Genomic DNA, 11,080 nt, shown 5'->3' on the forward strand with positions numbered 1-11,080 from the left:
GGAACCAGTGGCCAAGGCAGAGTCCCAGCGTGCCGTCCAGGACTGAGTATACTGCCTACCTCGACGTTTTCTCTACAGCGACAACCATTAGGAATCAGTTTGTTCATTGGTTCAACAACCGTCTGTTCATGCAGCAGACTTGTCAACAATCAAGCCAGCTTGATCGCTATCAAGCTGGGGCATCAAGCTGGCGTATCAATCAAGCCAAGCTAGAGTAGAGGTATAAATCAATTAAGCCAAGCTACTATAAGCTAGCTTGATTGTTTGGCTTGATTGGCTTGATAGAATTAATACTCTATAAAGAAGGTTAAAGTAAGTAAGTAAGGTCACGTGGTGATAAGATCACGTGGTGATAAGATTATATAAGGATACCCCTACACTATCCCCTTTTAAGCTTCTTGAAAGGGGGATTAATTTTGTTAAGCTAATCAAGCTAAACAAGCCAAGCTTATTAATTTTAACCATCAAGCCAATCAAGCTAAGCTGAGGTAGAGGTACCCACTAATCAAGCTAAGCTGGGGCACCCAGCTTGATTGGCTTGATTGTTGACAACTCTGTCATGCAGTACCTTGGACAGTCCAGAGAGTTGCCCAAAAGGTGTTAGTAGGTGTATGAAGCCATACCGTGGTCTCTGCGTAACTTGCCCTCGCTGGCAACCAACCGTTGCGGCAACTTGCGTCCCAAGCCATATCGCAACCTTGCAGCTGGAACATTCGGACGCTTTAACTACCTTAGGGCTGGCGCTCCAACCTTCTTCACGCTGCACCTCTAAAGGCAAATACTAGTGTTATATTATTTGGAACTGCGCTCTTAGATGTACGAGGCAGAGCGACCCTCCCTATCTAGGACTACCTCTTTGAGATCTTTCGTGTCTTCAACAACTAAACTTTAGTATTCAATATTATATAAGAATAGCACTCTAAAAAGAGAAATAACATGTATTCTACACTCAAGGACGCGACCTCTTCTGGGATTAGGGACCGTACTCTACCTTGTTAGTCGGTGCGACTATATGCCGCACCTTGCCGGCACGCCCTGGCCCCCTGCTTTCCATGCCACGTCTTCTTTTCTCTGCTGTTATTCTTACTACTTTTCTACCCACACACTAATCGCTGGCTTAGAGCGTCAGCCTTGGTTCTAAAATGGATCAGTTACAGCTCGATAGTGACCATTGTCAGGATAAACACAGCGGAAGAGGCTTTCCTGCACAGTGGGACGCTACAGTCGCTAACAACTTAGCATACAGCCCACCTAACCCGTCCTACAGCAGATTTCTTGCGCGTCGTCTCGCAGAACCATGCCGTGTACCAGGCGATGTACGATACGCGGGATGGATCGTTCCAGAAGTAGGCGACGACGAAGCGTGCAAGCCGGTTTTCATAGCCCACTCGACACTAGATGCGATATGGCTGCTGAAAGAGACGCTGGGTGCCAGCACACTTGACGCAGAAAATTGGGGGCGTCTCACAAGCGCTGCTATGGACTTTGCTAGTAGTAAGTCTCTAGAGCCTAGAAACTTAACTACAGCGCGGCTAATGACGCCAACGGAAGGCATCGCGGAGGACCGCATGGCTATAGACTCAGACAAGGACGATAGCATACCGCCATCAGCACAGAGGGCTACAGGCGACCTTGTGCCGTACCGTAAACGTCCAGCCTCCTCATCGCCTATTCGCAGCGAGATCCGTGCCAACAGCTTAAACCGCCTAGCAATACAGGAGGACAGCGCGGACGAATCGACGGCTAGGGCTAGCGAAGTCAACACTATGACAGTACACGCTGGCAAAGACACAGCTAGAGCGGAGGGGGGACACGAGCGCGGAACAAGCGACGAGGACAGCGAAAACCAGAGTGCGACGACGCCTCTATCCGTAAAGAGGTCCGCAACAGTTACAAACAAGAATCGTCTTGCAGAGCTACGGCGTACAAGAAAGCTAGAAAGATCGCGTGTAATAAAGCTCGAGGCGATAGGCTTAAAGGAACCGCCTGAGAAGATGCCTGCGCAGGAACGTATGGCGTACGGCAGCATTGCGCCAGACGATGAGCCGACGATCTCTTGGATCTTCAAGCAAAAAGTCGCGGAAGATGCTGATTTCTATACAGCCTCGCCAACACCCTACTATACTGCCTGCAGCATGCTAGCAAAAGCGCGTGCTTTTGGAAATGCAACCTCGCAGTACAGCGCTGCGCAGTTCCTGCATAATTGGCGGAAACAGGGCACGCCGTTCTTGGTAAAACCAGTAGATCGTTATGTTCTTACCCAGACGCAAATGTCGCAGTCAGTGGATAGTAGCGCAACACTTCATACTGATGCCGACAATGCATTCTGCTTTGCCTGGGACATGTGCACACGGTACGAGACGATGCTTGCAGCTGTAAACATTGGCACTCGCTGGGCTTTCGCTTTGCTAGGGAAGGCGTACGCTCGCAAGGTCGACGAAATCCAGGTCGCTGATCGTCTAGCCAGTAACGACAGAACTCGCAACAGGTACGGGAAGGGCCAGGCACGAACAGAGGCTATCACATATTTGGTCCATCTGGTTTGCCAATCACCATCTAAATCTGACCACGCAGCCTTTCGTTACCGCCTAAAGCGAGCGACACGATGGTTCGACATAGTTCAAGCTCTAGGCTGGGGATCGCTGCTGCTCATACCCCACGAAGAGGTCTCAAACCATTGGCTCGAGCGTGTGCTGCGGAAGAACCAGCGCGATGTTTTTCTTGAGCTAGTGAAGCGCGAACGGCCGGAAATTTGCACGGCAAGCAGGGCCCTCGAAGCCTGGCTAGGGCCGGATGGAATTACTGGTGCGCCGATTGCTGGAAAGGAGAGGCTTAGCATTGAAGCGAATGCGCTAGCTACGGCGGTGGGGTTAACAGAGATTCCAGACAGCGAAGCCGAAGATGACACTGATTCTGACGCATCGGAAAGTATCCCGGCATCGCCGGCGCCATTGCGACAGATGTCGGTACTTGAATTATTCTGTCCTGTAAGCCCTATAGGTTGAACAATAAACCGGGTTACCTGACGACCCTGAACTATGCGCTGCGGAAAAAGAGTGATGGGCTCGAAGAGCACAATGCTGAGCTTCTAGCGACACTCTACGGAAGTAGTGAGGTAGACGAGAGTTGCTAGTCATAGCGGTGCTTATTAGCAGGTGGGGTGTATGCGTCCGTGTTGCGGAAGCTTGCCAATTTAGTGTTAGGCTAGGTCTGTCGTCTAAGTCACCGGCTGTACCGTGGCTCTCGACGATTACAGCCTGCTAGGAAGCTGCTGTCGTATTGCGATACAGATAAGTCAACAACACCGCAGGCTACAAATCTACAAATAACTACAAAGAAGAGCGAAACACATAGCGGCTTCCTCTCTTTTCCTTAAAGGTTGCCGCGCAAGGTGCTATTACCTTTGCCTGCGGAGAATAGTAACAGGATGCCTCTACACTGTGCTACTTCAGCCACTAATGCAATGTAGACTTCGCAGGCTCTATTCTCTAGTGCCTGCGTCTTTTTACTATTACGTTAATTATGTAAATAGTAGAGAAGAGACACAGTTAAGATTAAGAAACGGATTACATGCGACAACGATAGTACGGTTAATATTGGGGTTGGTGTTTTTCTGAATTTACAGTTAATACGAAATATTTTAAAAAATCATAACACTACGTAACGTGTATTAATCTCTTCAAAAGCTGTATAGGATAGAAGATGTATATAGTATATACGTGTTTTATAGGAGAGAAGATGTAAAATTATAGTGGAAGCTATAATAGCTTACTCTACACTGGGGACTCCTGTATAATAGTATGACATCGGTCAACCCATGCATAATCAGAACTACCAAACACGCATTGAATAAAACCTTTAGCATCGCTCCGTAGTCGCATTAACTCTGTACGTCTCTTCTCAAGAACGGAATCATAGTTGATCGCTATGTCGCTGTTCCTTGGGGAGTCTCGACGCCCACTAGTAACCCGAATCCATTGCAGTTGTCGAAGGAAGCGGTTGTTGCAACCTTTGTGCTCTACCCCAGATAGTACTATGTTAGCAATGCTTCTTACTTGGGAAAAGGGCCTCTCTTAGGGAAGTCTTACCAATCTTCTTCGTCATCTCCCGTACCGAAAGCACCCAACCATCGTCTTCCTCCGACGGGAAGTAATCTGGTCGAAGAGACCAGAGCATTCTTGTTACCAAGGCGGCCGCAAACATTTCAGAGTTCTTGGTTGGTCCTTTGGAAAACTCAGTCGCATTCACCGCTACAGTAGGGGTAGCTGAAGAGGATGCAAGGGTTAACACCAACATGAGCATTAGATCGCATTTTGGCTGACCTAAGCACTCGATGAGGCACTGACGTGCTCTGTGGTAGTGTTCACGAACCTTCTGATTCATGCCGGACTTTGAGAACTGGCCGTCCAACTGCTGAAAACCTTTTTCAACTAGCGGCGGGATGGCGTTAAAAGGGATTTGGCAACCAAAGTCGATAGTACTCTTTGTTTGCGAGCGCCGCTTTGCTTGGTGTACTGCCTCAATCGCTGCCCGCTTGAGGCTGCCCGGTCTCGCCGCTATAGCGGATGGGGCCGGAACGTTACCGACTAGCCGCGTCATTCTCCGGTAGCTCAATCGGCCATGGTATGAACCAGGCACACAGTCAATGCGGCACGCCGCTAGAGCTGACATTATGGCGCTGATCCAGTATTCCTCCTTCATCGCCTTGGCCCTGGCGTGTTGCACGGCAGCGCGTAACACAGTGAACCAGCTCGCGTTCTTTGAAAAGAGGTAGCTACTAGATTGGCCATGGCTGTTAACACACTCCCAGTAGAGCTCTTGCGCAAAGTCGCGTCGCGTCTGGCTTCTCAAACCCGAAGTCGCTTCTGGATAAAAGACAGGAAAGATCGACTCGTACTCCCTGTACTGTGTTAGCGGCTGATATTTGAAACGCTAATTGCACGAACCCTGCAGAGAAGGGGTGCTCGCTTTCAGCCCAACGCGTCACCTGCTCTTGCGCCTCCTGTCGTGCCTGCAGTGTTGTTAGGCTTACGCTTTGAGCATTGCCCCGTCCGCCCTTGTTCAGAGCGCGATAGAATTGGTGTGTTACGAAAGCGATTGTCTGCGGCTTCCACATCTCTTCGAGCACCTCTACTAGGAACTCTTCTGCGCCACGAGGCCCTTTACCTGTGAGCCCACCAAGCTCACGGAACCATACCTCGCTGTGACAATAAGCGGCAACCTGGGGCCCATAGTGGTGGCGAATGGAAGCAACGTGCATCATAATAGGTCGTCCATTGTCCATGCGCGGCCAACGCACTAGGTTAGCATGGCCACTGCCTTGCAGATTGAGCATGTTGGGGTCGATAAACGGCCACCCACCCTGCTCAATGCTTTCTATGGTGCAGAGAGGCCCGAGCACTGAGCCCACTAAAGACCGGGGGAACCCAGTAAAGCAGTAGCTGCCAAGGCGATCGAATGCGGCCACACCTTCCGCTAGGGCAAAAGGCAGCCCTTTAGAGCCAGCAGCCTTGAAGCGACGATAAAACTCGTCTGATGCGTGCGCGAACAGACTAGCAAAGGAGGAGAGAACCTTTGGAAAGATGCGTTCTTTGAACGCGAAGAGGACATCAATGTAGGTAGGTTGTTCCAGCGAGAAGTACCGGATTAGCTGGAGGATAGGTTGAAGCACTGTCGCAAAATTCCGTTGACCGTCAGCTAACTGCGACACCTGCACAGACAGAACTTGCTCCATCCTAAACGCGTACAGTTCTTCCTTTATAGCGGCTTTAATCCGCTGTTGCTCGCGAGCGAACGGTTGGGAAGACGTAGGGTTATCAGGAGTCTGTTCGCCTCGCAATTTCCGCAGTAAACGCTGCCGCTTCGCCGCTACCCGAGGGTTTAGGTTGCCATCCTGATCTGGCAGCGTCAGGGCAGCCGTGGCAATGCCCTTGGTAGCAAGTAAGTTGCCGGGGCTATGGCGTATAGTTCGCTTAATGTTGGAGTACGCCTGAAAATAACCACTAGTCAACACGCTCGCACCGTTGTTCTGATAGCTCATGTTGTCCTCCATTACAGCGAGCACGTTGTCGCGTAGGAATGCTGGGGGCTGCGCGGAGGAGAAGTTGCCGTACGATGGATGGAAGGCAAGAGGGTAGAAGGTAAAGTCGCGCGGGTGTTGGTATTGGCGAACAACGTTGTTGCGATTGGCAAGGAGGCAGCGCGCAGGTGCGAGAATGACACCGACGTCATTAGAGGCGTTAGGGAGGTTGGAAGATGCTATTGAGTGGATGTCGACCGCTAGCGCGTAGGAGACCGTCTCAATGCTCTCCAGTCTATACTTGTCCTCTAGTGCGCGTAGAAGATCCTGTGTGTAGTTATCAAACGGCTGTTGATGGTCGTGCGGCGGGGGAATTGGATCGCCTGTTTGTGTACCGCTCTGTGGGGGCGTAGCCCCCTCTGCGCCGCCTTCGGACCTAGCCGCCGCGTCTTCAGAGTTAGATAAATCATTCTGAGAGTTTGGTAAATCATTCCCAGAGTTTGACAAATCATTCCCAGAATCAGACGTCTCGCTATCAGAGTCAGACGTCTCGTCATCAGAGTCAGACGTCTCGTCATCAGAGTCAGACGTCTCGTCATCAGGGCGCAACCGGGTTTCCTTAGGCAGACTATTGAGTTGCTCAGTAGACAACTCAATTGGAAGGTTCTGCCCGTAGTCATACGCATGGAACGCTGGCAGGTTCTCAGTCCAGAACGGATCCTGCGTGTTCTTGCGCACGTACTCTGGCCACCCTTCCATGAACTGCTCCTGGAACGTTTCCCACTTGACGATTGAGATCGATTGCGACTGGGGTCCATCCAATTTCCAAGAAGCCTCAACACCCTCTCCAAGTAATACGCCTGTAAGGAAGACTTTCTTAATGTACGACGTAAGGAACAGGGCATGGGAGGGTTTGAGAGCGCTGTGCTCAGACGCCTTCTCGCGGCGTTTGCGACGTTCGCTGCCTGACAGAAGAGGGTCTACTGTGCTATCGACAGGGTGCATAACAATAAACCAAGATTCGCGCGTTCCACCCTTTGCAAGACGGAAGGTACGATGCTCCATATCAAACGACAGTCCGTGGCTGTGTTTAGCGCTGTATGGAGCTCGCCAGTGTTTAAAGCTGATTGTTACGTGGTCGAAGAACGTAGAGAACTTCACAATGGGTTGGAGCGGCCGGCCGATGATAATGATAAGGTCGAGGTGGAACTCAGGGATAAATTTGTCCTCAGGCTTGGCTGGTCGGGACCCAACGCGCCTCGATCCGTAGTCTATCGTGTATCGCTTCTGCAGCATTCCAATAGCCTTACTGCCGTTAAATTCGGGGCTGTCTATCATCTTGATAAATCCCTTCACTACTACGTAGTTACTATATGCGTACAAGTAGGATGCTCTTAAACTCACCAGGTAGTCGGTGGTCACCTCCGCTGTGGTCAATAGCCCAGGTAAGTTGATTATTCGCTATTGCGTCTTCGTCCCCAAGGCTGCTCTCGTGGTATTCTTCTCCATCATGCTCGTCAGGTTCTCTATCGTGCTCATCAGGTTGCACATCTTGGTACAGGCCGTCCTCCTCTCCAGCACTGCTGTTATCGTAATCGCTATCGTTTTGTTGTGCAAGATCTAAAGACATGATGATAAGAACAGTATTATATAAAATAGTACGTTGGCTAAGGGCTGAGGATCTTGTAGGGTAGATCGATAGATGATGATCGAGAATCACAATATCCAGTGCAGAGGAAAGAGGAGAGGAACAGTGTCTATTGGGTTAGGGCTAGGGTCAGATACGGATTACTTCCTCCAAGCCCCTCGTTGTTTCTGTCGAGTCTTTTCGCTTGGAGAAGCACTGCCCTCTACAGCTACCTGGTCGCCAAGGGTGTGTTTCTTACGGTGTTTCTTTCGGGTCTTTTCGCTTAGAGAAGCACTGCCCTTTACAGCTACCTGGTCGCTAAGGGTGCGTTTCTGACGGTGTTTCTCTCGGGCTGCAGCAAGGTCGCTTAGACTCAAGTCCTCAATCCCCCTGTTTTGAACTTTGGTCTGCTGGGATGCCTTGGGTATGCGCGGCTCAGTTGAGGGGTGAGAAATTAGCTCTGGGGTAAGCTGGTCCGAACTCGACCGTGCTGAAACGCTACGTGCCGCTTCAGAGACTGTCAGATTGAGCTCTCTCTCTCTGCTAGACTCGGCGTTAGAGTGCCTTGCGGGCAGCGGAACCTCTTGACTTGTATTATCAGAGTCTTCTAGAGTGTGTCTAGACATCCATTCAGTGATTGCGACCTGAATTGTCTCTAGCAAGTCGTTTGCTGCCCTAGTAGACTGGAGCGCAGGTTCGTTGACGACTTCAGGGACCTGACAGATAGCATCACACGCGATTTGTGCGATTGTAGGCGTTCGCGCTATGTAGGTATCGCTTTGAATTAGGCACGCCAAGTGCTTGTTGTGCAAGGTTGGCCCTGTGAAACTGGTCACAATTGACAGCAGTTCTCTCCACACCTTATGCTGGAAGCGTGCGCCGTAGTTCTTGATCTCTGCACTTGGGTACTCGTCAATATAGCGGTCTAGTATAGAGCTTGTGAATGCTTCCGCATTTTGCTGTACGTGTTGCAGTACTTCTTGTTGGAGGTCAAGAGATTTTTGATCAGCCTGGCCGGCATGCCTGCTCTGCAGCACGGGCACTAGATACTTCCGCAGTGCGGGTTTGTTGTTGTCGCTGTCAGACACCTTGGCGGATCCGCTGTTTACCCATTGGCTGACGTGGGTCATAATACTCCTCATAAGCTTCCCCTCTTTCTTCGGGGTTTTTAAGAGAGCGAGGATGTTTGTGTACGTGTGTGTGGGCTTTGAAAGTACAGTGGAGTATAGCGCATGGTAGGCCTCATTGCTTAGAGTTGGGAAGAAGCCCTGCCGGCGCGTATGGGAAGGGCCAGGATCCTTGTCTAACTCCTCGCCAGGGTAGAACAGGTCTTGTACGTCATGGGGACTTCGTGCCTGGGGCAGGCTAGCTAGCGTGTTCCAGTCTGCTAAACTGGCGTCAACCCCATACTGCTTTCGAATAGATGTAGAGATGCGAAGTACGTTCTCAAACGCAGCGAACCAATGCTAGACAGTAGATTAGCAAGACAGGTCAGAGTATTTCGGCGGCGGGTTACACATACGTCATCTATCCGACAACTAGCCATCCACTCAAAAGTGGAGAGATTAAACGTTGCCTGCCCAATTGCGGTAGAACACCAACGCGTAAGCAGGGGCTGCCAGTTTTGATTTCTCCACAGGGTAACTAGCCGCCGTATTGGGAACTTGACGCGGCTACTAAGCTGAAGATGCTCTCTCATCTCTTTCTCAACTGACTTGCTTGAGCCTTGAAAGAGATTGGCGTTTGTGCAGAACAGGCTGGTTAACTCGGACCATATCTGGCCATGATTGTCAGGGAGCGTAATATCGGCCCGATTCGCCCGAAGTTTAACACGAGTGTCTGGTGGTAGCGTGTCTAAAAAGGTTAGGGGCTGTTGTTCACAGTACGCGCGTTAAGGGGCACCCGCCTTTATCGTAGATGCGGCACACCCACCACCTCTCCTCTTCTCCTAACTGCCGAAGGCGAAGATACTCTTTGAATGCCTCTACACGATGGTGACCCGTAATAAGTTCCGCTGTCCCTCCAGTCACGCTTTTCCAGCTCTTGAACGACGGCCATTCCAATCCTTCCTTATCCGCAAACGTGGCAGAAGTAACTGTGCTCTGAGCTGGCAATTCCACCTTCAGATGATGAAGCATCTGCTCTACGTGTTCCTTAGAACAGGCAATCTGCAGTTGGTGGCTAGGGTCTCGTCGAAGAATACCAGTTTCGTTAAAGATCTCGCAGAGGCGGCGCTGGTGTGCTGTGTCAATAGACCTATTGACACCAAAACTCCATTCTGCGCTAAGCGCATCGATTGGAAACTTCGCTATAGCGAGTAGGTATGGCGCAGCTTGTTCGTGGATAGGAGTTGTCTCTTCAATCTCTGGATCATTCGTACGCTGCCGTTTGCTGTTTTTGGTTAAAACGTTTGCTAGAGGGCGCTTCATTGCAACGTTGTTAGAAAGAACACAGAAACTAAGGTAAGTGGAAAAGAGATAAGAGAAGGTAAGAAAGCAATAGAGAGGTACTACACAAGGTATAAGTAGGCGAGAAGCCGTCTATTCTTGCATAGGCCGCTGTAAGTCTAGCGGTGAGTGTTAGTCACTCTCGCCCCCAAGGGCAGCACCTTACGGCAATCCGCGGCTACTATCTCGCCCCTGGGGGCAGCACTCTACGCCTACTATCTCGCCCCCGGGGGCAGCACTCTACGGCTACTATCTCGCCCCCGGGGGCAGCACTCTACGGCTACTATCTCGCCCCTGGGGGCAGCACTCTACGGCTACTATCTCGCCCCTGGGGGCAGCACTCTACGGCTACTATCTCGCCCCCGGGGGCAGCACTCTACGGCTACTATCTCGCCCCTGGGGGCAGCACTCTACGGCTACTATCTCGCCCCTGGGGGTAGCACTCTACGGCTACTATCTCGCCCCCGGGGGCAGCACTCTACGGCTACTATCTCGCCCCCGGGGGTAGCACTCTACGGCTACTATCTCGCCCCTGGGGGCAGCACTCTACGGCTACTATCTCGCCCCTGGGGGCAGCACTCTACGGCTACTATCTCGCCCCCGGGGGCAGCACTCTACGGCTACTATCTCGCCCCTGGGGGCAGCACTCTACGGCTACTATCTCGCCCCCGGGGGCAGCACTCTACGGCTACTATCTCGCCCCTGGGGGCAGCACTCTACGGCTACTATCTCGCCCCTGGGGGTAGCACTCTACGGCTACTATCTCGCCCCCGGGGGCAGCACTCTACGGCTACTATCTCGCCCCCGGGGGTAGCACTCTACGGCTACTATCTCGCCCCTGGGGGCAGCACTCTACGGCTACTATCTCGCCCCTGGGGGCAGCACTCTACGGCTACTATCTCGCCCCCGGGGGCAGCACTCTACGGCTACTATCTCGCCCCTGGGGGCAGCACTCTACGGCTACTATCTCGCCCCTGGGGGCAGCAC

At 51.7% G+C, this 11,080-nt stretch overlaps 2 protein-coding genes across 2 annotated transcripts; one reads left to right on the plus strand and one right to left on the minus strand.

The window, feature by feature from the left end:
- Window positions 1–1,535: 1,535 nt before the first annotated feature.
- Window positions 1,536–3,005, plus strand: ACET3X_009500 (uncharacterized protein; the record flags this gene model as incomplete). Its single annotated transcript, XM_069455731.1, has 1 exon — window positions 1,536–3,005. The coding sequence occupies one exon, from the start codon at window positions 1,536–1,538 to the stop codon at window positions 3,003–3,005; it is 1,470 nt and encodes a 489-aa protein (XP_069302333.1).
- A 1,296-nt stretch (window positions 3,006–4,301) lies between these two features.
- On the minus strand, window positions 4,302–7,649 carry ACET3X_009501 (uncharacterized protein; the record flags this gene model as incomplete). Its single annotated transcript, XM_069455842.1, has 4 exons — window positions 4,302–4,322; window positions 4,372–4,900; window positions 4,947–7,374; window positions 7,424–7,649. 4 exons carry the CDS (start codon window positions 7,647–7,649, stop codon window positions 4,302–4,304), a joined length of 3,204 nt encoding a protein of 1,067 aa, XP_069302334.1.
- Window positions 7,650–11,080: the final 3,431 nt, after the last annotated feature.

Source organism: Alternaria dauci, chromosome 10 (assembly GCF_042100115.1).
Source record: "Alternaria dauci strain A2016 chromosome 10, whole genome shotgun sequence".
Classification (NCBI taxonomy): domain Eukaryota; kingdom Fungi; phylum Ascomycota; class Dothideomycetes; order Pleosporales; family Pleosporaceae; genus Alternaria; species Alternaria dauci.